The 23,445-nt window shown below is 45.0% G+C and overlaps 1 protein-coding gene across 7 annotated transcripts in view; it reads left to right on the forward strand.

The window, feature by feature from the left end:
- The window catches only part of LOC311595428 (nuclear autoantigen Sp-100-like), a 69,604-nt gene that overhangs the window by 12,522 nt on the left and 33,637 nt on the right, over positions 1 to 23,445 (forward strand). For 2 of the 7 annotated variants that reach the window (XM_084778088.1, XM_084778090.1), the window contains exons 3-13: positions 369 to 537; positions 1,448 to 1,519; positions 3,616 to 3,681; positions 5,368 to 5,457; positions 7,818 to 7,883; positions 9,583 to 9,672; positions 16,630 to 16,776; positions 17,680 to 17,772; positions 18,993 to 19,046; positions 21,326 to 21,379; positions 22,331 to 22,486. In XM_084778088.1, the coding sequence (XP_084634214.1) occupies positions 369 to 537; positions 1,448 to 1,519; positions 3,616 to 3,681; positions 5,368 to 5,457; positions 7,818 to 7,883; positions 9,583 to 9,672; positions 16,630 to 16,776; positions 17,680 to 17,772; positions 18,993 to 19,046; positions 21,326 to 21,379; positions 22,331 to 22,486 (1,057 nt within the window). The remainder of the gene's footprint in view (positions 1 to 368; positions 538 to 1,447; positions 1,520 to 3,615; positions 3,682 to 5,367; positions 5,458 to 7,817; positions 7,884 to 9,582; positions 9,673 to 16,629; positions 16,777 to 17,679; positions 17,773 to 18,992; positions 19,047 to 21,325; positions 21,380 to 22,330; positions 22,487 to 23,445) is intronic. The other 5 variants (XM_084778092.1, XM_084778094.1, XM_084778091.1 and 2 more) reach the window with 4 other exon arrangements.

Genomic DNA, 23,445 nt, shown 5'->3' on the forward strand with positions numbered 1-23,445 from the left:
CACGTGGCTGGTTGGTTCCTCTCCTTCCACCATCTGAATCCCAGGGACTGAACTCAGGATCTGTTCCATGTGCCTCTACACACTGAAGGACCTCACCAGCCCCACTGTTGACCTTTAACCCACGTTTCTCTTTCAAGGGTGACCCTTCTTATATGTCATATAAATAAGGGAGGTAGCTTGAAGTCACCATGATTATTTTCAAAGAGAAACTATTTACTTGTTTCACGAAGTAGTCGTGCAAATATAAAACTTCCTGTTAGAAGATGTGTGTGTAGGGGACTGAAGGACACTAACTATAATTATGTCCTAGGGCTCTTCTGTGACTTGGAAGCCTGCACCTAAGTGTTCTCTGTTCACTATTTTTAAAGGATTTTCAGGATTCTTGCAGACACCTGGTCCCTGTACAAGAAGTGATCTACAAAGCCCTGAATGAGCTGGAGAAGATATTCGACATGAGGGTTCTGCTGGAAGTGTTCAGCGACGTCAACGTGGAGAATTACCCTGACCTGAAACGCATTGGCAAAAGCTTTGAAAACGGTAATTAGGTTTAGTATTGCCCTTTGAGATCTCAGTCTGTTCCCCACCACCAACAACAACAACCAATTATTAAGCTTTCACCATGTGCCACATATTGTGCAGTGCAATTGGAGACATAGCAGTTAACAAAAATAATGTGCCCTGCGTCATCTTGAAACTTATGTCTGGTAGCTAGAGTTGGCACCCTCCAGAGGTCTGCTCAGCTGGACAGTTACACTCTCAGGACAGTGAACGCCACACCGGCATTGGGCTGTGTAGAAGAAGATAGGATTAGAAGTGCAGTGTCCCAGAAGGGTAGCACTGTTGTGTCTCTTCAGTGGGAGCCTTTACAATGCTAGACATAACAGTCCATCATCTTGAATGACAGCTCAGCTGTGGGTGCAGGATCCATCTTAGTTTAGCACCACATGCTCATAAAAATCAACAATGTGTGAGCCAGCTCTTCAACCCCATCTCACACAACCTTAAAGCTGCTGGGAGTCTTCCCTTTGGTATGTGCCCAGATCCTAGCCCTTCTTTCTAGGAAAGCCTCTTGTTGCTTCTTGCCCTTGTGATAACCCAGAAGCCATATTTAGCTTCTATTTTGCCTGTTTTGACATATACCATCCCTGGTCTCTGAACACTGGAAGAGGAACATCTCACTGTGTGTCTTCTATTTTTCTTTCTTTCTTTTTTTTAATTCCTGACCTTGAGTGTCTCCTTTCTGTCTGGGAAGCATAAAGTCTTCCTTGTGGGAGTCTTTTATGTTCCAGGGCATAATGGGTGAATTTTGTCAAGTGGGACCCAATGAACGTCAAATGATTGGAAGACTAGAAACTCCTAAGTGTGTAGTTTTGAAATGCTGTCCCTTGTCCTTGCGAGAGATTTCTAATGGCTTCTCCTCTTCTTTCCTCTCCCTCTCTCACTTCAGTCTTACAGATCAGATTATGTTCTCAAGGAGGTGATACAGGGGACCCAAACTCCCAGCTAAGTCTTGAACAAGGTAATTACAACTGGGGAAAGTTTCTTATCGCCTGCAAGAACAGGAAATAAAGGGGCTCATTAGATGCTTGTGAGTCAAGGAAGAAACAGAGAAGGTACGGAGAGGAGTTAGTGTGAGCCTGGTGTTAGCTTTCCTGTACTGGGACAAATTACCCAAGAAAGGCTGGACCCTCAAAATTCTGAGGCAGGAGGATTCTGAGTTTAAAGCTACCCAATTTACGTAGTAAAACTCTCTCGAAAACAAGACAGAAACTGACAAGTCAACTTATTTGAGTTCCTGGTTTTAGAGACTTCAGCCCAGATGGTCTGACCCTAAGGCCTACAGGGGTGCAGAGCATCACAGGAAGGGAACGAGTGATGCAAAGTTGTTCACCTCATGGGGAGCTGGACACAAGGAAAGAGAGGAAGTACCTTTGTTCCTTCAAGGGTACACCTAGTGACCTAACTTCCTTCCACTATGCTCTGCCTGTTCAAGGTACCACCAGCGTCCATTAGTGTCTTTCTGAGGGGCAAGTCTAATACATGGGCCATGAAAAGAGAGGGCATTTGAGGTCCAAACTGTGACCAGCCTCTAATGGCATGTAGGGTTCTGGCAGAGCAACCATGACAACAGATGCTCAGACTAGTGTCAGTAATCGGACTTGAAAGAGACCGACGACTCAGAAGTCATTGTGATTTAGAGAAAGCCCTGGAGGAAATAATCAATATGAAACTGTGAAGGGTGAAGCAGCTTGGTCCATAGTAGCATCAGGGAAGTAATGCTCTGTAAAAGAGAGGCTCTTGTTCTGCATGGTCTCTGACGTCAGATGTGTGATGTCAACCCTAATTCTCTCTAAAGAGAGTCACTTAGGATTTTTAATAAAAGTTGTGTTACACAGGCATGGTTGATGAAATCATTAACAGTATCAAGTTTCACCTTGGAGGTCCAGATTCCAACATTCTTACAATATGTTGTTCCCCTGGCAAGCAGCCCTCCATTCCTAAGGGCTTTCCCAACCTTACCTCTTTAACACACACTGGGGTGTTACTGAGGAAGGCTGGCTATGAGCAACAGTAGATTGACTTCCTTTTCACCTTAATTGCTTACTATATCTCTGTGTCACATTTGATGTCAGAAGAGATAGATTCAAATATGAGAAATGTTGCTTGAGAGCAAAAATATTCCATGAGAAAGATATACAGAAGAACACAAACAGACACACACACACACACACACACACACACACACACACACACACAGTGAGAAAGTGGTAGAGGTGTGGGAAGAGCATATGGATTCTTTGAGAGACAGAGACAAGAAGAGAGAAGGAAACAAAAGAGACCAGAGAGAATAGGACAGTCACAGAAAGAATCATGTTGTTAACTTTTTGCTACAGTCAGCATCTACTCTTGGATACAGTCTAAATCAGCTGCCTTCAAAGGTGGGCATCATGTAGGCACCCAGTTTATAGGCAAGGAAGCTAAACTTGAGAGAGATTGTCTGTGGTGTGTTCATGGGGATAAATGAGAAAGCAAGAATCCAAGAACTCTGGAGGCAGAGTACACATTCTTGAGCACACACTACCAATCTGATGGAAGACATGAAACAGAAGGGGGGGAAGGGGAGGAGGAGATAGGAGAAGGGGGGGAAGGAGGAGGAGAAGAGGGAAAATTCAGGAAGGAATAGTACAGGTGGGAAAAAGTGGAAGCAAGCCTTCACCAACTCCTCATGAGAAGGCCAGCAGGGACGAGCCATACAAAAGACATGAGGAGGTTGTTGTGTAAAGGGAGACATAGTCCAAGGGCTCCTAAGAGCTCACATGAGGCCACTGGGCAGGGAAGCTCTGGGGACACAGGCAGGCATCCTTTAGCCATGGATATGAAGACAAGTCACCGCCAGATGCTAAAGTGGCCCAGGAAGGACACTACTCATCCAGCAGTGGCCCTTGTCCCCTACTCTCGGGACCCAAGTCTGACTTCAAGAGTCAGGGGGAACTTACCAGCTCCAGGTGAAATCTGGATTGATAATTCAAGGGGCTATCTAGACCTTGCAGCATGAAGACAGAAGAGAAGCCCTGCTTCACCCCCTGAAGTAAACATCTAATTCCTTCTCCTTAGGACCCGCTGAAGGCTGTTCTCAAGGAAGCCAGACCTGGTCACCCTCAGATCCCTCCACCTCTGGCGGTCTGTTTTTGTTGACTCTATAAATGTTGCTGTCTCACCCCACATGTCCTAGTTTGCTTTCCATTGTGGTAATGAAACACCATGACCAAAAGCAACTTGGGGAGGAAAGGGTTTAGTTTCTCTTACAGCTTAGGGTCTATTATTGGAGAGGCATCAGGACAGGACCTTGAGGCAGGAAGTAAAGCAGAGGCAATGGAAGAAACATTGCTTACTGCCTTGCTCCTCATGGCTTGCTCAACCTGCTTTCTTACATATACATGAGGACCACCTATGTGGGGTGACACTGCCCACGGTGGGCTGTGTCCACCCACATCAATCATTAATCAAGATGCTTCCACAGACTTGCCTACAGGCCAATCAGATAGAGGGATTTTTTTCAACTGAGAGTCCCTATATTCCTGTGCCTTGCTTGACTGTGGCTAGATACTGCCTGCATGCTCTGATCTTATGTCCAGTCATGGTTGTAAGGCTGTGCTGAACATGCTCCTGCTGTGAGGCAACGGAATTTTCCCCTCTGTGTTTAGCTCATCAGATCATAACTCAACTGGACTTCCCATATGATATGTCCACTTGCCTTCACTGGGAATCCCTATAAACAAGATGGATTACTGAAAAGCCCCCTTGAATGCAGGCACAGTGATGCATCTCTGTAATCCCAGAGTCAGGTGCATCTCTCTGAGTTTGAGACTGGTCTACAAAGTGAGCCCAGAGTAGCCAAGGCTATATAGAAAAACCCTGCTTCAAAAAACAGCAAAAACAAACAAACAAATAAAAAGGAAAATTTCCTTTAGTTTTTGTTTTTATTGTTTGTTTTTGGAAAGAGGGTTTTCCTGTGTATTCATGGCTGTCCCATTTGGAACTGTAGACCAGGCTCACCTCAAATTCACAGAGATCCACTTGCCTCTGCCTCTAGACTGGTGGGATTAAAGGCGTGCACCACCACCACCCTGCTCCCTTTCAAGTTTTAATTAAACCCTGACCTGCCTTAATTTAATAAATACTTAAACTACTATTAATTTAGAATACTCTAAATTCAAGGCATTAATTATAATGGTTTTCTTCTCTGATTTATCGATACAAGCATTCTTGCATTTATCTTCTCAGTAATTTATAAACGGTGTTACTGCCCTTTTCTTTTCTTCTCCTTCTTTTAAAGTAGGGTTTCTCTGTGTAACCTCGATTACCCTGAACTCACTTTGTAGACCAGCCTGGCCCCGAACTCACAGAGATCTGCCTGCCTCTGCCTCCCAAGTGCTGGGATTAAAGCCATGCACCACCACCACTCAGCGAATATCCTGTTTTTGAGAGGCAGCAGAGGGGATCTTATCTTTTCACTAAGTATTGGGATTCAGTTGTACCTTCAGATCCTGGCAGAGTGGCAATGTCTGAGCTGAGGGAGGGAGCTCTGCAAGCCTAGACAGGTTGCCAGGGCTCTCTGGGCCCTGGTGTCATCTCCTATCAAAGGGCTATCACAGTGAACCGGGCTCCACATGGATGTCAAGTGACACCATGAAGAACATTCATATTCATGTTCGGTACTTCGTCAATGTTGTACGCATTTCTTGTTGTATCAGTGTCATTTGTATCTACTTCCGGAGTCTATGCTTCTCACCACTGCACTGCATGGGAATTGTCTTCTCTCTGTATCTAATATGGATACTCACTATGAAAGCCATTGTTCCTCAGGCTGGAGAAGTCATAACAGAAGAAACACCAGTCTCTTCCAAGGAAATCAAGCTGAGAACCATCAACTCTCTGACTCCCCAAATCACACTGGTACGTATGCCATAGTATTAACTTTTTCACTCCATGGCTCGTCTTTGGAAACATGTGTCTAGCACCTAGGAAGATTTACTGTGTAGGTTCCAGGTGGGATAACATGCCATTTAAGAAGAAATTTCTTGGGCTAGAAGGATGGCTCAGTGGTTATTAGCACTGGCTGCTCTTTCAAAGGTCCTGAGTTCAACTCCTAGCAACCACACGGTGGCTCACAGCCGTCTCTAATAATACCTGGTACCCTCTTCTGGTGTGCAGGTGAACACGCAGGCAGAGCACTATAAATAATAAATAAATCTTTTAAATAGAGGGGCTCATTAGATGCTTGTAAGTCAAGGAAGAAACAGAGAAGATACGGAGAGGAGTTGGTGTGAGCCTGGTGTTAGCTTTCCTGTACTGGGACAAATTACCCAGGAAAGGCTGGACCCTCAAAATTCTAAGGCAGGAGGATTCTGAGTGTAAAGTTAGCCAATTTACATAGTAAAATTCTCTGAAAACAAGACAGAAACTGACAAGTCAACTTATTTGAGTTCCTGGTTTTAGAGACTTCAGCCCAGATGGTCTGACCCTAAGGCCTACAGGGGTGCAGAGCATCACAGGAAGGGAACGAGTGATGCAAAGTTGTTCACCTCATGGGGAGCTGGACACAAGGAAAGAGAGGAAGTACCTTTGTTCCTTCAAGAGTACACCTAGTGACCTAACTTCCTTCCACTATGCTCTGCCTGTTCAAGGTACCACCAGCATCCGTTAGTGTCTTTCTGAGGGGCAAGTCTAATACATGGGCCATGAAAAGAGAGGGCATTTGAGGTCCAAACTGTGACCAGCCTCTAATGGGATGTAGGGTTCTGGCAGAGCAACCATGACAACAGATGGTCAGACTAGTGTCAGTAATCGGACTTGAAAGAGACCGACGACTCAGAAGTCATTGTGATTTAGAGAAAGTCCAAGAGGAAATAATCAATATGAAACTGTGAAGAGTGATGCAGTTTGGTCCATAGTAGCATCAAGGAAGTAATGCTCTGTAAAAGAGAAGCTCTTGTTCTGCATGGTCTCTGACGTCAGATGTGTGATGTCAACCCTAAATCTCTCTAAATAGAGTCACTTAGGATTTTTAATAAAAATTGTGTTACACAGACACGGTTGATAAAATCATTAACAGTATCAAGTTCTAACTCTTCTCACCTTGGAGGTCCAGATTCCAACATTCTTACAGTATTTTGTTCCCCTGGCATGCAGTCCTCCATTCCTAAGGGCTTTCCCAACCTTACCTCTTTAACACACATTGGGGTGTTACTAAGGAAGGCTTGCTATGAGCAACAATAGATTGACTTCCTTTTCACCTTAATTGCTTACTATATCTTGGTCTCACACTTGATGTCAGAAGAGATAGATTCAAATGTGAGAAATGTTGTTTGAGAGCAAAAATATTCCATAAGAAAGATATACAGAAGAATACACACACACACACACACACACACACACACACACACACACATACAGAGGGAGAAAATGGTAGAGGCATGGGGAAGAGCATATGGATTCTTTGAGAGACAGAGACAGGAACAGAGAAGGAAACAAAAGAGAGCAGAGAGAATAGGACAGTCACAGAAAGAATCATGTTTTTAGCTTCTTGCTTCAGTCAGCATCTACTCTTGGATACCGTCTAAATCAGCTGCCTTCAAAGATGGGTAATCATGTAGGTGCCCAGTTTATAGGCGAGGAAGCTAAAATTGAGAGAGATTGTCTGTGGTGTGTTCACGGGGATAAATGAGAAAGCAAGAATCCAAGAACTCTGGAGGATGAATACACATTCTTGAGCACACACTGCCAATCTGATGGAAGACATGAAACAGAAGGGGGGGAAGAGGAGGAGGAGGAGGAGATGGGGGAGAGGGGGGAGGGGGAGAGGAAAAATTCAGGAAGGAATAGTACAGGTGGGAGAAAGTGGAAGCAAGCCTTCACCAACTCCTCATGAGAAGGCCAGCAGGGACGAGCCATCCAAAAGACATGAGGAGGTTGTTGTGTAAAGGGAGACATAGTCCAAGGGCTCCTAAGAGCTCACATGAGGCCACTGGGCAGGGAAGCTCTGGGGACACAGGCAGGCATCCTTTAGCCATGGATATGGAGACAAGTCACCGCCAGATGCCTGCGTGGCCCAGGAAGGACACTACTCATCCAGCAGTGGCCCTTGTCCCCTGCTCTCGGGACCCAAGTCTGACTTCAAGAGTCAGGGGGAACTTACCAGCTCCAGGTGAACTCTGGATTGATAATTCAAGGGGCTATCTAGACCTTGCAGCATGAAGACAGAAGAGAAGCCTTGCTTCACCCCCTGAAGTAAACATCTAATTCCTTCTCCTTAGGACCCGCTGAAGGCTGTTCTCAAGGAAGCCTGACCTGGCCACCCTCAGATCCCTCCACCTCTGGCGGTCTGTTTTTGTTGACTCTATAAATGTTGCTGTCTCACCCCATGTGTCCTAGTTTGCTTCCCGTTGTGGTGATGAAACACCATGACCAAAAGCAACTTGGGGAGGAAAGGGTTTAGTTTCTCTTACAGCTTAGGGTCTATTATTGGAGAGGCATCAGGACAGGACCTCGAGGCAGGAAGTAAAGCAGAGGCAATGGAAGAAACGTTGCTTACTGCCTTGCTCCTCATGGCTTGCTCAACCTGCTTTCTTACATATACATGAGGACCACCTATGTGGGGTGACACCGCCCACAGTGGGCTGTGTCCACCCACATCAATCATTAATCAAGATGTTTCCACAGACCTGCTACAGGCCAATCAGATAGAGGGATTTTTTTCAATTGAGAGTCCCTATATTCCTGTGCCTTGCTTGAGTGTGGCTAGATACTGCCTGCATGCTCTGATCTTATGTCCAATCATAGTTGTAGGGCTATGCTGAGCGTGCTCTCTCTGTGGGACAACAAATTTTCCCCTCTGTGTTTAGCTCTTCAGATCATGAACTCAACTGGACTTCCCTTTTGATATGTCCACTTGCCTTCACTGGGGTAACAGGTTGGGAATCCCTATAGACAAGATGGGTCACTGAAAAACCCCCTTGAATACAGGCACAGTGATGCATCTCTGTAATCCCAGAGTCAAGCGCATCTCTGTGAGTTTGAGCCTGGTCTACAAAGTGAGCCCAGCATCGCCAAGGCTATATAGAAAAACCCTGCTTCAAAAAACAGCAAAAACAAACAAACAAATAAAAAGGAAAAATTCCTTTAGTTTTTGTTGTTATTGTGTGTTTTTGGAGTATGGGTTTTCCTGTGTATTCATGGCTGTCCCATTTGGAACTGTAGACCAGGCTCACCTCAAATTCACAGAGATCCACTTGCCTCTGCCTCTAGAGTGGTGGAATTAAAGGCGTGCACCACCACCACCCAGCTCCCTTTCATGTTTTAATTAAACCCTGACCTGCCTTAATTTAATAAATACTTAAACTACTATTAATTTAGAATACTCTAAATTCAAGGCATTAATTATAATGGTTTTCTTCTCCGATATATCGGTACAAGCATTCTTGCATTTATCTTCTCAGTAATTTATAAATTGTGTTACTGCCCTTTTCTTTTTCTTCTCCTGCTTTTAAAGTAGGGTTTCTCTGTGTAACCTTGATTGTCCTGGACTCACTCTGTAGACCAGCCTGGCCCCGAACTCACAGAGATCTGCCTGCCTCTGCCTCCCAAGTGCTGGGATTAAAGCCATGCACCACCACCACTCAGCGAATATCCTGTTTTTGAGAGGCAGCAGAGGGGATCTTATCTTTTCACTAAGTATTGGGATTCAGTTGTACCTTCAGATCCTGGCAGAGTGGCAATGTCTGAGCTGAGGGAGGGAGCTCTGCAAGCCTAGACAGGTTACCAGGGCTCTCTGGGCCCTGGTGTCATCTCCTATCAAAGGGCTATCACAGTGAACCATGCTCCACATGGATGTCAGGTGACACCATGAATAACATTCATATTCCTATTTGGTACTTCGTCAATGTTGTACGCATTTCTTATTGTGTCAGTGTCATTTGTAATTGCTTCCGGATTCTACGCTTCTCACCACTGCACTGCATGGGAATTGTCTTCTCTCTGTATCTAATATGGATACTCACTATGAAAGCCATTGTTCCTCAGGCTGGAGAAGTCATAACAGAAGAAACACCAGTCTCTTCCAAGGAAATCAAGCTGAGAACCATCGACTCTCTGACTCCCCAAATCACACTGGTACGTATGCCACAGTTTTAACTTCTTTACTCCATGGCTCATCTTTGGAAACATGTGTCTAGCACCTAGGAAGATTTACTCTGTAGGTTCCAGGTGAGATAATATGCCATTTAAGAAGAGATTTCTTGGGCTAGAAGGATGGCTCAGTGGTTATTAGCACTGGCTGCTCTTCCAAAGGTCCTGAGTTCAACTCCTAGCAACCACACGGTAGCTCACAGCCATCTATAATAATACCTGGTACCTTCTTCTGGTATGCAGGTGTACATGGCGTGCAGAACACAATAAGTAGAAAATAAATCTTTAAAAATAAAAGAAGAGATTTCTTAACATTAACACTTTATTTTACAATGTTTAATTAAAAAGTATTTATTTTGGGGGTGTGGGTGTGTGTTGTGTGTATAGAACCCAGAAGCACAGCCAAGGGTTGGCACTACCCACCATGGGCCAGGCCCTCCCCTTTAATCACTAATTATGAAAATGCATTATAGGCTGGGCATGGTGATGCACACCTTAAATCTCAGCCCTCAGGAGGCAGAGGCAGGTGGGTTGCTATGAGTTTGAGGCTGGCCTGGCCTACAAAGGGAGTCCAGGACAGCCAAGGCTATACAAAGAAACCTTGTCTCAAAAAACCAAAAACAAAAACAAAAAGGGAAAAAAAGAAAATGCCTTATAGCTGGATCTCCTGGAGGCATTTCCTCAACTGAGGCTCGTTTCTCCATGATGACTCTAGCTTGCGTCAAGTGGACATAAAACCAGCCAAGACATTTGTGCTTCCCTGACTATGGTGTTGGGTGCCTTTTTGTGTTCCTGTTGGCCATTCATAGTCCTATTGAATAGAAGTATTGAGAGTGAGTACCCTTCTCTGAAGGGAACGTCTTTCACCATTGAGTGCAGATGTTCGCTGTGAGTTTCTGTATATGGCTGTGGGTTATAATTGCAAAGCAGCTTCCACCTTTCAGATCAGGAAGATATCCGATACCAGACCTTTTTAATAGGTGGCTTGTAATTATGAATTAAACTTCATTTGCTGTGATTTATCTTAAATCAGACCAGAGGCTTTCATCCTTCTACCTTCTTCCACAAATACAGAAAGTTTTCCATTATATCTTTACAGTTTTTCTCCTTCTCTTGCTTTACAAAGAAATTAGGCCTAGATTTAGAGGTGAGCTGTTGGCCAAGAGCCTAAGACTATGGGGTGTAACAGGCTTGGAGGCTCATGTCACAAGCACTAGCTTGGACCTCATAGGGGCCTGCTTAGTATCGAGTTCTCTGGGCAGCACCATTATTGGGGTCCAAGGTACAGCTCTGGTTCTTGCTTCTCTGCCCTCAGCTGGGAGCTATCTCTTTCCATACTGTACTGTTGGGATTAGGGATAGTTTAACGTTGCCCTCAATATCACCTTTGTTTATTTTCCTTGCCTTAGTGAGGTCGCCCACTTGGTTCCCTCAGGTATTAGGAAGGTATTTTCATGCGTACAGTTGTTCAGGCTGATGTTAGAGAGGAGTGGAGAATGACTGTTGGATTGTTCTCAAATTAGCTTTCCATATCTATTCTCATTTTTGAAGTTATCCTCTGCTTTTCTTGGATAGCAAACATCTTCTTTCTTGTGTCCTTCCGTGCTTTCTACCCCAACCCAGACACATGGCTTTATACTACGGCCTCTGGGTGATTTTGGCAGTCGTGAGAGGGAAAGGAGAATGAGTATTGTTCTCCTTAATAGAGGGGTGCCCCCTGGGTACAGAAAGGAGAGAGGAAAGCGTGGGATCAACTGGAGAAAATAAATAGCACTGATGGGCAGGCAGGCAGATTTTAGAATAGCATGGAGCGCAAACATCCTCATGTTGGCTGAGGGATGAAATGACTCGTACCTTTCTTCTTAGAAGTTCAAATGAAACAGGGATCCTGTAACACATTTTCTATCAGATTTTCAAGGAAGGAAGCCCAGGAGAAAGACCTTCTGATAGAGGACTGCACAGTGGGGCTAGGGGAGACCTCTGGTGATGGCTGGGGAGCTAGTAGGAAACATATAGAGAAGGATGAGTCATCCAGGAGAGGACAACAGGGCACAGAGTGTGGTGAGAAGGATGTCTGTCTGTCTGTCTGTCTGTCTGTCTGTCTGTCTGTCTCTGTCTCTGTCTCTGTCTCTCTCTCTCTCTCTCTCTCACACACACACACACACACAGAGAGAGAGAGATACACAGAGGTATACACACACACACACACACACACACACACACACACACATACACACACACACACGAGTACTCAGACTCTTTCCTCCTTAGTACTCATGTTGAGTACTTATGCTCAAAACACCACCGCTGCCTCACCCTGTTCCTGGTCCTACAACAAAGTGACTTAAAAAACAGAAGGAGCCGGGAGTGGTGGTCCATGCCTCTAATCCCAGCACTCAGGAGGCAGAGGCAGGTGGATCACTGTGAATATGAGGCCAGCCTGGTCTACAAAGCAAGTCCAGGAAAGGCTACACAGAGATACCCTGTCTCAAACAAACAAACAAACAAACAAACAAAAATATAGAGAGAGAGGGAGCCAGCAAGGTCGTTCTCAGCTCTGATGACCTGAGTTTGAGCTTTCGGGCCCAGTTGGTAGAAAGAGAGAACCTACTTCCACAGTTGTTTTCTGACTGCCATACCCATGCTGTGGTGCACATGTGCTAAACAAACAAATAAAAGTAAAATATATAGAGGGAAAAAACCATGAGCCGAGAAAAATAGAAAGGTAAAGAAATATCAAGAAATAGGGAGGGTGCCGGGCGTGGTGGTGCACGCCTTTAATCCCAGCACTCGGGAGGCAGAGGCAGGCTGATCGTTGTGAGTTCGAGGCCAGCCTGGTCTACAAAAGTGAGTCCAGGACAGCCTAGAATACATAGAGAAATCCTGTCTCAAAAAAAAAAAAAAAAAAAAAAGAGGCAACAAGTAAAAAATTGGTGGTGGGCTGTGGAAAGTGAGGAAGGTTAATGTTATTACTGTTGATAAGAGTAAGATGTCCCTTCAGCATGATGACTCTGTAATCCCCTCAGACCGCAGAAGACCTCAGTTTTCTTGGTCTTAATCACTGTATAAGATCTGTTGGTTCCTAAACACACTTCTCTACCCTAGGCCTGTCCTCTTGGCTCATTGTTCCAAATGCCTAATGACCTATGTGAAGGCTGTTTGGACATCTTGTGCTCAGCAATGTAACAGATGTCCCCCCAACTCAGTGGCTTAAAGCTTCTATCACCTGATTTGGCACTGCTTTAGTTACAACTTTCACAGGTCTCCAGCCTGCTCCTGTGTGCCTATCCCCAGGCCCATCACCCCAAGTATGACCTCATCACAAACACTTACACTAGAGGATCAGGCTTTCATGTGGCTTTGCCTCTCCAGTGTTGCTCCCTTCATGTACAGGTATTTTAGTGCAGCAGTATGGCTGCTGTGGCAAGGGATTACATCCAAAGACCCAGGTCTGTGTGATACAGCTAGAACACAGACATGACACAGACCTTTAATCCCTGTAACCGAAATACAGTCATACCTTTAGTAAACACTTTTAAAGTAAAATTAATTTGTAAAAGGAAGCAGCCATGTTTAAAAGTGGTGTCTAATTGAGGGGAAGACAAAGTGAAAAATCAGAGAAAGATTTAACAGAGTGAGTCAGAGATAGGATACACTGAACTCTCATGAGGGCAGGAAAGAGAAGCTACTTAAGAGCAGTGCAGGGGGAGAGAGTCAGTCAGTTGGGAGTCAGTGCAGTGAGTACAGCACAGTGGAGCTGAGTTCATTTGTGAGTTCAGTGCAGGTCAGCAGAGGCCATTGGAGCCAGAGAATAAGAAGAAGCCAGGAGATTAGAACAAATTGCCAAAGCTGGTTTGAGGCCAAGCAGAGCAATTCAGTCAGAAGTTGAGAGAAGCCAGATTGAAGCAGTCACTTTGGTTTTTTGTTTTGTTTAGTTTGGTTTGGTTTTTTGTTTGTTTGGTTTTGTTTGTTTTGTTTTGTTTCCAAGACAGGGTCTTTCTGTGTAGCCTTGACTGTCCTGGACTCACTTTGTCAACAAGGTTGGCCTTGAACTCATAGCAATCTGCCTGCCTCTGCCTCCCGAATGCTGAGATTAAAGGCGTGCTCCGCCACCGCCCGGCTTGAATCAGTTACTTTGGAGAAGAGAGTTTTGAGCCATAACAGCTGAGCTGAACTAGCCAGGCACAGTTCAGAAAGAACTAGAAAGGGTGAGTTTATTCGAAAGTAAGTCTCAGAGGCTGAAACATTCCAGCCCTAGGTTAGGAGATGGAGGCTGGAGGCCGAAACCTTCAAGGTCCAGGTTTTGAGAAGATTAGACTGTACAGAGGCTAGAAGATTCCAGGATGCCCAGGGATAGAACAGAAAAAGAAGTGCTCTACGCTCAGCCAAGCCATGTATTCACACAGCTTGGGTACTGCTCTCATCTTATCCCTTCATCTGAGGAAATACAACAACATTTATACCTTCAAATCTCTTGTCTCCTGCCAAAGAAGGACCTTCCAAAAATAAACTGGGCTGGAGAGATGGCTTGGAGGATCCAGGATTGGTTCCTAATATCACAATCATCCCTAGTTACAGTTCCAGGGCGTCTGACACCTTTTTCTGACATCCTGGGACACTGCATGTACACACTAACATGCACGGAAAACACTCGCCTTTGTAAAGTAGAAGTAAACTAAACACAGCCCAGATCATCCAGCTTGTAAATCCCAACGCCTTCTGTGTCTCTCAGTGGCAGTCCGCATTGTCAGAGTGGCGGTGAAGGTCGGCAGCCTTGCTCAGCTCCCTAACACCACATCCTAACACACCTGCTATCCTTAGGTTCTTGCGTTTGCCGCGCTCTGTCTCTTCGGCTTCTTCTGGTTGTGGGAACCATGGGGATTGGGGAAGCAGTTGGATGTATCCTCTCAAGTTTGAAAACACGAATATCTCAGAGCTCAACCATTACATTCCTCAGTAGGGACAAGGAGAAATGTGTGTTGATCAGAAGACTTTGGAAAGGCTCTGGATAAGACACACACCTCAGCGTCAGGAAGAGGAGGAGGAGGAGGAGAAGGAAGAAGAGAGATCAGGAGTTCTAGGTTATTCTCAGCTACATAGTTTGAAGCAAGCTGGGGCTACATGAAACCCTGTATCAAAACAAATGACTCAAAACACACACACACATACACGAAAGAAGGCTCCTACCCATATTATTCTTTTCTAAATTCATTTTTAATTTAGATATTCACTTAACAACCTAATCATAGCCCCCTCTCTCCTGGACTCCCAGTCCCTCCCCCCCACCCTCTTTGTCCATCCTCCCTCCCTTTTTCCTCAGAAAAGGGAGACCTCCCCTACTAGCCCACCCCAGCACATCAAGTCACATCAAGACTGAGCTCATCCTCATCCACTGAGGCCAGGCAAGGCAGCCCTGTTAGGGCGAAATGATTGAAATAAGGCAATAGAATTTCTGTCACAGAGGGACAGCACCTGCTCAATTTACTAGGGAACCCACATGAAGATAAACTGCCCATCAGCTACTTATGTGTAGGGGGCCTAGGTCTGGTCCCTGCATGCTCTTTGGTTGGTGTTTCTCTGTACAGAGGGCTTCTCTGTAAGCCCTCATGGGTCTAGAGTGGTTGACTCTGTTGGTCTTCTTGCAGCATGCTTGTCCCTTCAGGGTCCTTCTGTCCTTCCCTCCTGCTCTCCCACACGAATCCTCCTGCTCTGCCTAATGCTTGGCTGTGAGTCTCAGCGTCTGATGCGAACAGAGAGCCGGTCCCTGACACCATTAACAATACTCTGCTATGTGTACAGACAGGAGCCTAATTTAACTATTCTCTGAGAAACAGTATTCTTAAAAACTAAATAATTGAAGCAGAGCAGGCAAGTCAGCATATTTGCACAACATCAAAATATTAATTCAGGAGACTCACAAACATTAATACATATATACATATATATATATATATATATATATTACTTATTTACACATATATGTACATGTATACACCTGAGAGTGTTTGGTTTATTTGATAAATGATAGTATGGCTATGATTTCATTTATATTGATTACGTAAGCGGCCAAATTAATCTAGTCTTGAAGCTGGAGATGGTGGTTGATGCTGAGAAAGACGGTGGGAACAATGGGATGTGTTACCCAGAAGCTTCTGGGGTGTTACCCATCTGCTTTTTGATCCAAGTGACAGTTTCACTTTGCAATCAGTTAACCCCCACTTTTAGATACAAATGTTATACTGAAGTTAGAATTTTAATTTTATCTTCACTTGTTTTTTGAAACTGGGTCTTGCTGTATAGCCCAGGCTATCCTTGAACTTACGTTCCTCCCACCTAAGCCTCCCAAGTGCTGGAACTGCACATGTGTCTTGCCATGCCTGGTTAATTATTATCTTTAAAATATCAAGTATCTATCCAGGGATTTGAGAAATACATAAAAAAGGAAGGGGAAAACAGAGTGAGTATGAAATTATGGGGAGAAGGGTCATTCATAACATTCGAATTGCTCTTCTAGAGGGTTAAAGGAAAATCTTTGTGCATATATGTGTATGGTTGTGTGCACTGGTCTGCATGTGCATGTGTACATGTGTGTGCAGAGGTCAGAGGTCAACCTCTGGTTATGTTGTGCTTTGCAAGGTTTTTTCTTCTTTCTTTCTTTCTTTCTTTCTTTCTTTCTTTCTTTCTTTCTTTCTTTCTTCTTTCTTTTGCCAGTGTCTCTCATTGGCAGGGAGCTCACTGATTAGGTTAGACTGGGTGACTGGCCAGTGTGATGCTCTGGGATCTTCTGAGTTCTAGGATTGCAAATGGATGCCACTTATGTGTCTTTTTTTTTTTTTAAATGTAGATCCTGGGATCGAACTCAGATCCTCATGCTTGCACAGCAAACCTTTACAGCTGTCTTCTCAGTCCTTGAAAATAATTTATTCACTATGATTTTTCCCAGGAGCAGCGCTGCTCAGCCATGGAGCCCATGTTAATCCCTGTTCTGTGCAGCTGGTAGATATAAAGAGGGAAAATTCACCATCTCTCTTGGATGGTGAACAACACACCCGAGCAAGGGCCAATGATAATCAGGAATCTGAGGCAATAGGTAAGGATGACTGAAGGAATTGTAATGGGTTTCCAGGCAAGGGGCTTCCATATGCTGTCAGGGACCTTTAGGGTGGCCCAGGTAGCCAGGTGGAGGCAGGAGGGAACCAGCTGCCCCCTCCCCCTAAAGCCAATCTTCAGCTTGGCAGAAGCAATCAGGGGGGAATTAAAGGCAGAAATGAGAGGTGGAGGCTAATAAATGTTGAGGCTAGAGGGGTTTCCCCCCTTTAAAAACAAAAGAGAGAGAGAGAGAGAGAAGGTGCCAGGCGTGGTGGCGCACGCCTTTAATCCCACTCAGGAGGCAGAGGCAGGTGGATCACTGTGAGCTTGAGGCCAGCCTGGTCTACAAGGCGAGACCAGGACAGCCAAAGCTAACACACGGAGACCCTGTTTCGAAACCCCCCACAAAAAAAAAAAAAGAAAAAGAGAGAGAAAGAGAGGGAGGGAGGGAGAGAGAGAGAGAGAGAGAGAGAGAGAGAGAGAGAGAGAGAGAAGGCAGATGGGAGAGAGTAGAGTGAGAGTTAAAGAGAAAAAAGAAAGAAAATCAGGGACCTATGAGAAGGGATGGACAGGGACACATACCCAAGACAGAGGTATGAAGAGGACCATCGCCAGGTACTGAGGAAGAGCAAGAGTGATGGAGAGAGCCGAGAAGAAAGCTAAGGAGTGAAACGGGGGTGAAAGAAAGGGGCAGGTGGTAAAGAGAGAACCCAACCCAGGGTGCAGGCAAGATGCCTGTGAGCGCCTGGAAGGAGCCACATCTATGCCAGTGTGGCCAGTAGCTGGTTCACAGCCTTGAGTTAACTTTTCAGGTCTTCCTAGTGCTCACACTCAGGTGTCCCTTGCTGTATGGGCCTGCTGCCACCTCTAAGATGCTTCAGCGACTTTTCTTTCCTTTATGCAGTCCTCAGCAGCGATGATTCTGATGACGAAAACTTCTGCTCAGAAGACTCCACCTTAATTATCTGCCAGCCAAGTAAGGAATCCAGGGAGCAAGGTAAGCTGTATGCATCCCTGTCACAAGCTACTGTTTTGTGATGGGTTTTGTCCCAAGTCTGTTCTGGATGATGGTTCCCTGGGACCTGTTCTGTGCATTTACTAGATTCTTTTTGGAAATGCAGAGAAATCATTGCATACTGTTTTGGGGATTAAAGCTTATCAATAGTAGATATAGTCGTCCATTAATAACATGACAGAAACAGACGTGTGTGTGTGTGTGTGTGTGTGTGTGTGTGTGTGTGTGTGTGTGTGCACGCACGCACGTGCACATTCATGGAAGCCAGAAGACAACCCTAGGTGTTTATTTTCACCCTCTACTTGTTTGAGACCTAGCCTTGTGTTCATTGCTGCTTGTACCAGGCTAGCTAGACCACAAGCTTCTAAGGATTCTTCCTCTGCCTCCTGTCCTGCTGTACGGACCCTCAGGTTACAGACCCATTCTACAGTGTCTGATGTCACATCATGGGTCCTGGGGATCTGGAATCAGGTCCTCATGTTTGTGCTTTACCTACTGAGCCATCCCTCCAACCTCATGAGTTTGGTTTATTAGGTGTTAGGTTCATCCAGTGGTTTCTATAGGGAGCAGAAAGGTTGTCATAGTGTTGCCTGTTCAGAACCTTAGACTAGAGTCCAAGGACAGCTCACCCGTGTCTTATGTAGGCAGAAATAGGGGCTTGAGATTAAACATTCTGAGATCCAAAGAGTACTGTTTTTGACAAAATTCTTCATCGAGTCACGGTTTACAAAGTGATTTTTTGTTGTTGTTGTTGTTGTGTTTGTTTTTGTTTTTGTTTTTCAAGACAGGGTTTCTCTGCCTCTGCCTCCCAAGTGCTGGGATTATAGGCGTGCACCACCACACCTGGCTCAAAGTGATTTTTTTTAAAGGAGACTTTACAAATAATGTGCTCTTCTTCTCCTCCTCCTCCTCCTCCTCCTCTTCCCCCTCTTCCTCCTCCTCCTTTAAAACATCCTACAGAACAACTAGAACAGACATCAATATTCTAGCTGGAAAAAAAAAACCCCGCAAGCACAGACATGTGTCTGTGTCTTCTCCAGAGTCTAATGGAGAGTTAGACTGGCCTCCTGTAGTCCCGGGGCCTGTGGAACCAGGCTCACTCACTCTTCCACATTGCCCTAGGGCTGCAGGCTCACTTGATTTAGAGCCACAGAACTTGACTTTGAGTAAAAGTAATGCTTTTTCTCTCCTTTATCTTATAGCGCCTATGGAGTACATAAAACCTCCCATGTTCAGAAAAACACAGAGGCTAGGAGGTAAGAGGAAACGGGGACTCTTCAAGATGGTTAATGAACTAGGTATTCAACAAGTTCTACCCTCTATTCTTCAAAGTACAATTCAAATTTGCTGTTAATTCTAGGTAATTCCTACTCAAACTTTTATATTGATCAGGCAGACTAACTGCTGTAACAGATGAACCCAAAGAAGTTAATGGTTTCACATAGTAAAGGCTTTTTAATATTTAATTGAAGTTTAATTTTTCCTCAGTAAACATTCTACAATTTTTTGGTTTTTTGTTTTTGTTTTTTTGTTTTTTGAGACAGGGTCTCTCTGTGTAGCCCTGGCTGTCCTGAACTCTCTTTGTAGACTAGACTGGCCTCGAATTCACAGCGATCCACCTGCTTCTGCCTCCCTAGTGCTGGGATTAAAGGTGTGCACCACCATGCCCGGTTATTCTACAGATTTTTATATGAAAAATTACCTGGCTCTATTCCCAGTTGTCATCATGGAAATAGCCAAGCAGAAGATACACCATTTTAATTTCACACTCCCATAGTCACCCCAAGAGAAAAGGCATGCTGTCAAAACATATGGACCAGGATACAAAAGCCACAGCAGACCCCAAAAGGAACAAGTAAAAGAAAAGTGTGGTGTGAGAGGACTGGGGGCCGAGACCGGCAAGATGACCCTAGGGGGCTAAACTTTTCTCAACTTCAGGTTTGGGTGACGTGGATGAAGTATTAACCTGGAGATCACACAGGTTTGAAAGAACAATCATGGGTTCCAAGGGCAGGGCCCTTCTTACCCCGGCACATCAGAGCGTTGCAAAACTTTTCCTAGTTTCCTCCTTCTAGAATTTTCTTCTTTATTGGTTCCCCATCTTACACTGAGTCCCCCAGTGAGAGCGCTCTCTCTCTCTCTTTCTCTCTCTCTCTCTCTCTCTCTCTCTCTCTCTCTCTCTCTCTCTCTGGATGTATCAGTCTCTCTCTGTGTTTATCTCTGTCTCTCTGTCTCCTCTGTCTCTGTCTCTCTTCTCTGTCTCTCTGTCTCTTTGTCTCTCTGTCTCTGTCTCTGTCGGTCTCTCTGTCTCTCTGTCTCTCTGTCTCTCTGTCTCTGTCTCTGTCTCTGTCTCTGTCTCTCTCTCTCTCTCTCTCTCTCTCTCTCTGTGTGTGTGTGTGTGTGTGTGTGTGTGTGTGTGTGTGTGTGTGTGTGTTTAGACAAGAGGGCATCATTCACCAAGAGCCATTCCTCAGGTTATTTATGAGAATATTTATTTATTCTTTCACTAGCCAGGAGCTCACCAAATACGCTGGTCTGGCTGCCCAGTGAGCCCCAGGGACTTGTACACTGGGGTTATAAAGGCATGCACGCTACTGCCCAGCTTTTTTTTTTTTTTTAAAAACATGGACTCTGAATCAAACCCAAATCCCTGTGCTTGGGCAAGCACTTTCTTCACTAAGCTGGCTCAGCTTTGTGACCACAATTCTTCTGAAGCCTGGAGCTCCCTACAGAGCTGTGAGCTCGGTGGAAAGCTAAGGTCATTTGTCTCCACCCCAGGACAAATGAGCTCAGAACTTCTGCTCCCTGCTCCCCACCAGTACCACAGGCCACCTGGGAGACCATCTCAATTTTTTGAAAAATAAAAAGAAATCCAAAAGATCACGTCTCACTCATACCTGTGACTCCTCCTAGCACTTTTTCCCCACCCCCCCACCCCCCCCACCCCCCGCAACCTAATCCTTTCCCTCCCCAGGGCTGGGCTTCACTCCTTTTTCCCGGCTTCTGATCCTATATAATCTAAACCACTTTGGACACAGTCTCTTGCTCTCTTGGCCTCTTGGCTCTAGGGTCTCTTCAGGTCCACTTGCCCCCCTCTCTCCTCTCTCATTTCCACCACACCTCTCTCACCACGGGGTTCAGTTGGCTGACTATGCCCGGTCTGGACTCTTCCAGATGCCTCTGGCTGTGCTGTGTTCCTCCTCCTATCTACAATAATCCTTCCCAACCATAGCTAGGAGCAGCCATGTCCTCATTTTTTTTTCCATTCAAAATCATTGAGTTGGGGCTCAATGGGACAGATGTAGTCAAGTGGCCGTGATGCCAGATCCATTAGCCCCAGATATTGAATTCGTGGGGTGATCTGCAGTGAGGACCTAATGACTCTGGATCACTACCCTATTTGGAAGGAAAGAGACAGAAAGGATCATGAAGGCACCTTTGTAGTCCAACTACTGTCTACTATTTAGGTAGCCAGAGAATCCCTATGGTCATTTTAGTTCACGATTGCTGCTTACAACCTCCATTTTCTTTCCAGATACTTCCGATACTGATACTGCGATTCCCAGGAAAAGAAGAACAAGGGCAAACCGTAAGAACAATTTAAAATTCTAGATGTAGCAACTACTTCACAGTGTCATTAAAGCTTCACTCCAATTTTTAGTCATCTTTTAAAGTTAAAAAAATACATACATACATACATACATACATACATACATTATATATATTTGTGTGTGTGTGTATATATATATATATATATATATATATATATATATATATTCGCCTGGGATTTTTGATAATTCAGATGAAGCTTTTTGATTCAGGTGAGTTTGAGTTATTTGCTGACACAACAGGTCCCAAAATACCCAACAGCACATGTTCTGTACAAGCTCAGTAATTGGCCCTGGGTGGAGAAGCTCACTTTGTTTCACATGATCATCTAGGGTACTGAGATCTTAAAGATTAGTCCTGCCGCCATGCCCACCCCTCCATACTAAACAGAGATGGAAACAGATGCTGCACAAATAAATCTCAAAAAGGGCATGAGGTATAAGAAGTGGAAACAGAAGAGAACGCCCACCATGGCAAAGTTGTCCCCAGCCCCAGTGTTGGAGACAGTTTCTGGATCACGCTTGACCGACAGCTCAGATGGAGGCAAGGTTGGCCTACTTACTGACAGGATAGACTACAGGTCTCTCCTGCCCTTCTCACAGAGGCTGCAGGATCACCTCCACCCCTGTCCATCCCCCCACCCCCAGGCTGGTAGGACTTCCCCTCCCCACCCTTCCTACAGGCTGTCAGGATTAGAATCCTACAGGTTGCTGTGTGTGTGTGTGTGTTTGAATCTGGAACTCACTGATGCAGCAATGGTCGCTGGTGAGCAGGCTTCAGGGACCCTCCTGTCTCTGTCTCCTCAGCTCTGGGATTATAGTACTCAATGCTGCGCCAGGTCATCTGCACGCTTGCTGGGGATCTGAACTCAGCTCCTCATGCTTGGCAAACACTGTACTGACTGAGCCGTTTCTCCGGCCTTCTTTTCCAGTTTGTCATCATCCAGAATCTCTTGCTGACTTGGTTCCTAAGACCCAGACTAGACCTGTTCAGGACTTTTCCTTCTTCCTTGCAGGAATACCCATTGGTTCCTCTTCTGAACTGAGTTCTGGGGAGGAATCTCAGGAATGCCTAAGAAGCGGATCAGGTGTAGAAGATTAGGATGCCCAGCCTTCCCAAGGGATGTCAGGGATTTGATGACTGAAAGCTACTGTAATCAGTGTATAAATAGTCATTTTGTGTTCATCGTCACGGCTGCTGTTATCCTGGAGCTTCTCTTCAATTTTAGAAAGTGTAGGAGAATAAAAATGACTATGAACTCATGTTTAACAGGGTGCATCCTATCAATTAAATGTATGTACTTATATATTGTTGATGTGGAAGAAATAAATAGCAGAATAGTGGTTTTCTTTTACACCCACTGTAATGCCTACTGTAGTGGTTTGAATAGAAATGGTCCCCATAGACTCATATATTTGAATGCTTGGTCATTGGCTACTTGACAGGGAATAGGAGGTGTGGCCTTGTTGGAGTGGGTGTGGCCATGTTGGAGGAAGTATGTCACTAGGGGTGAACTTTGGGATTTCAAGTGCGCAAACCAGGCCCATTGTCTCTTCCTGCTGCCTGCCAATCCAGACGTAGAACTCTCAGCTCCCTCTCCAGCACCACGTCTGCCAGTAGGCTGCCATGCTTCCCGCCATGATGATAATGGACTAAACCTCTGAAACTGTAAGCCAGCCCCAATTAAATGTTTCTTATTATAAAAGTTGCCGTGGTCATGGTATCTCTTCACAGCAGTAGGACATTGACTAAGATACTATTCCTGTATTCCTAACCATTTGTAACTGTAAAAGACTCCAAATATTGGAGCTGGAGAGATGGCTCAGAGGTTAAGGGCACTGACTGCTCCTCCAGAGGTCCTGAGTTCAATTCCCAGCAACCACATAGTGACTCACAACCATCTATAATGTGATCTGATGCCTGCAGGTGTACATGCAGGCAGAGCACTGTATACAAAATAATAAATAAATCTTTTTTTAAAAACCTCAAAATACAACTAGCCAAGGATTGTAATTATAGACACAAATAAAAGTTAAAAACCAACTA

The sequence above is a fragment of the Acomys minous genome (genome assembly GCF_964271855.1).
Source record: "Acomys minous genome assembly, chromosome: 4".
Classification (NCBI taxonomy): Eukaryota; Metazoa; Chordata; class Mammalia; order Rodentia; family Muridae; genus Acomys; species Acomys minous.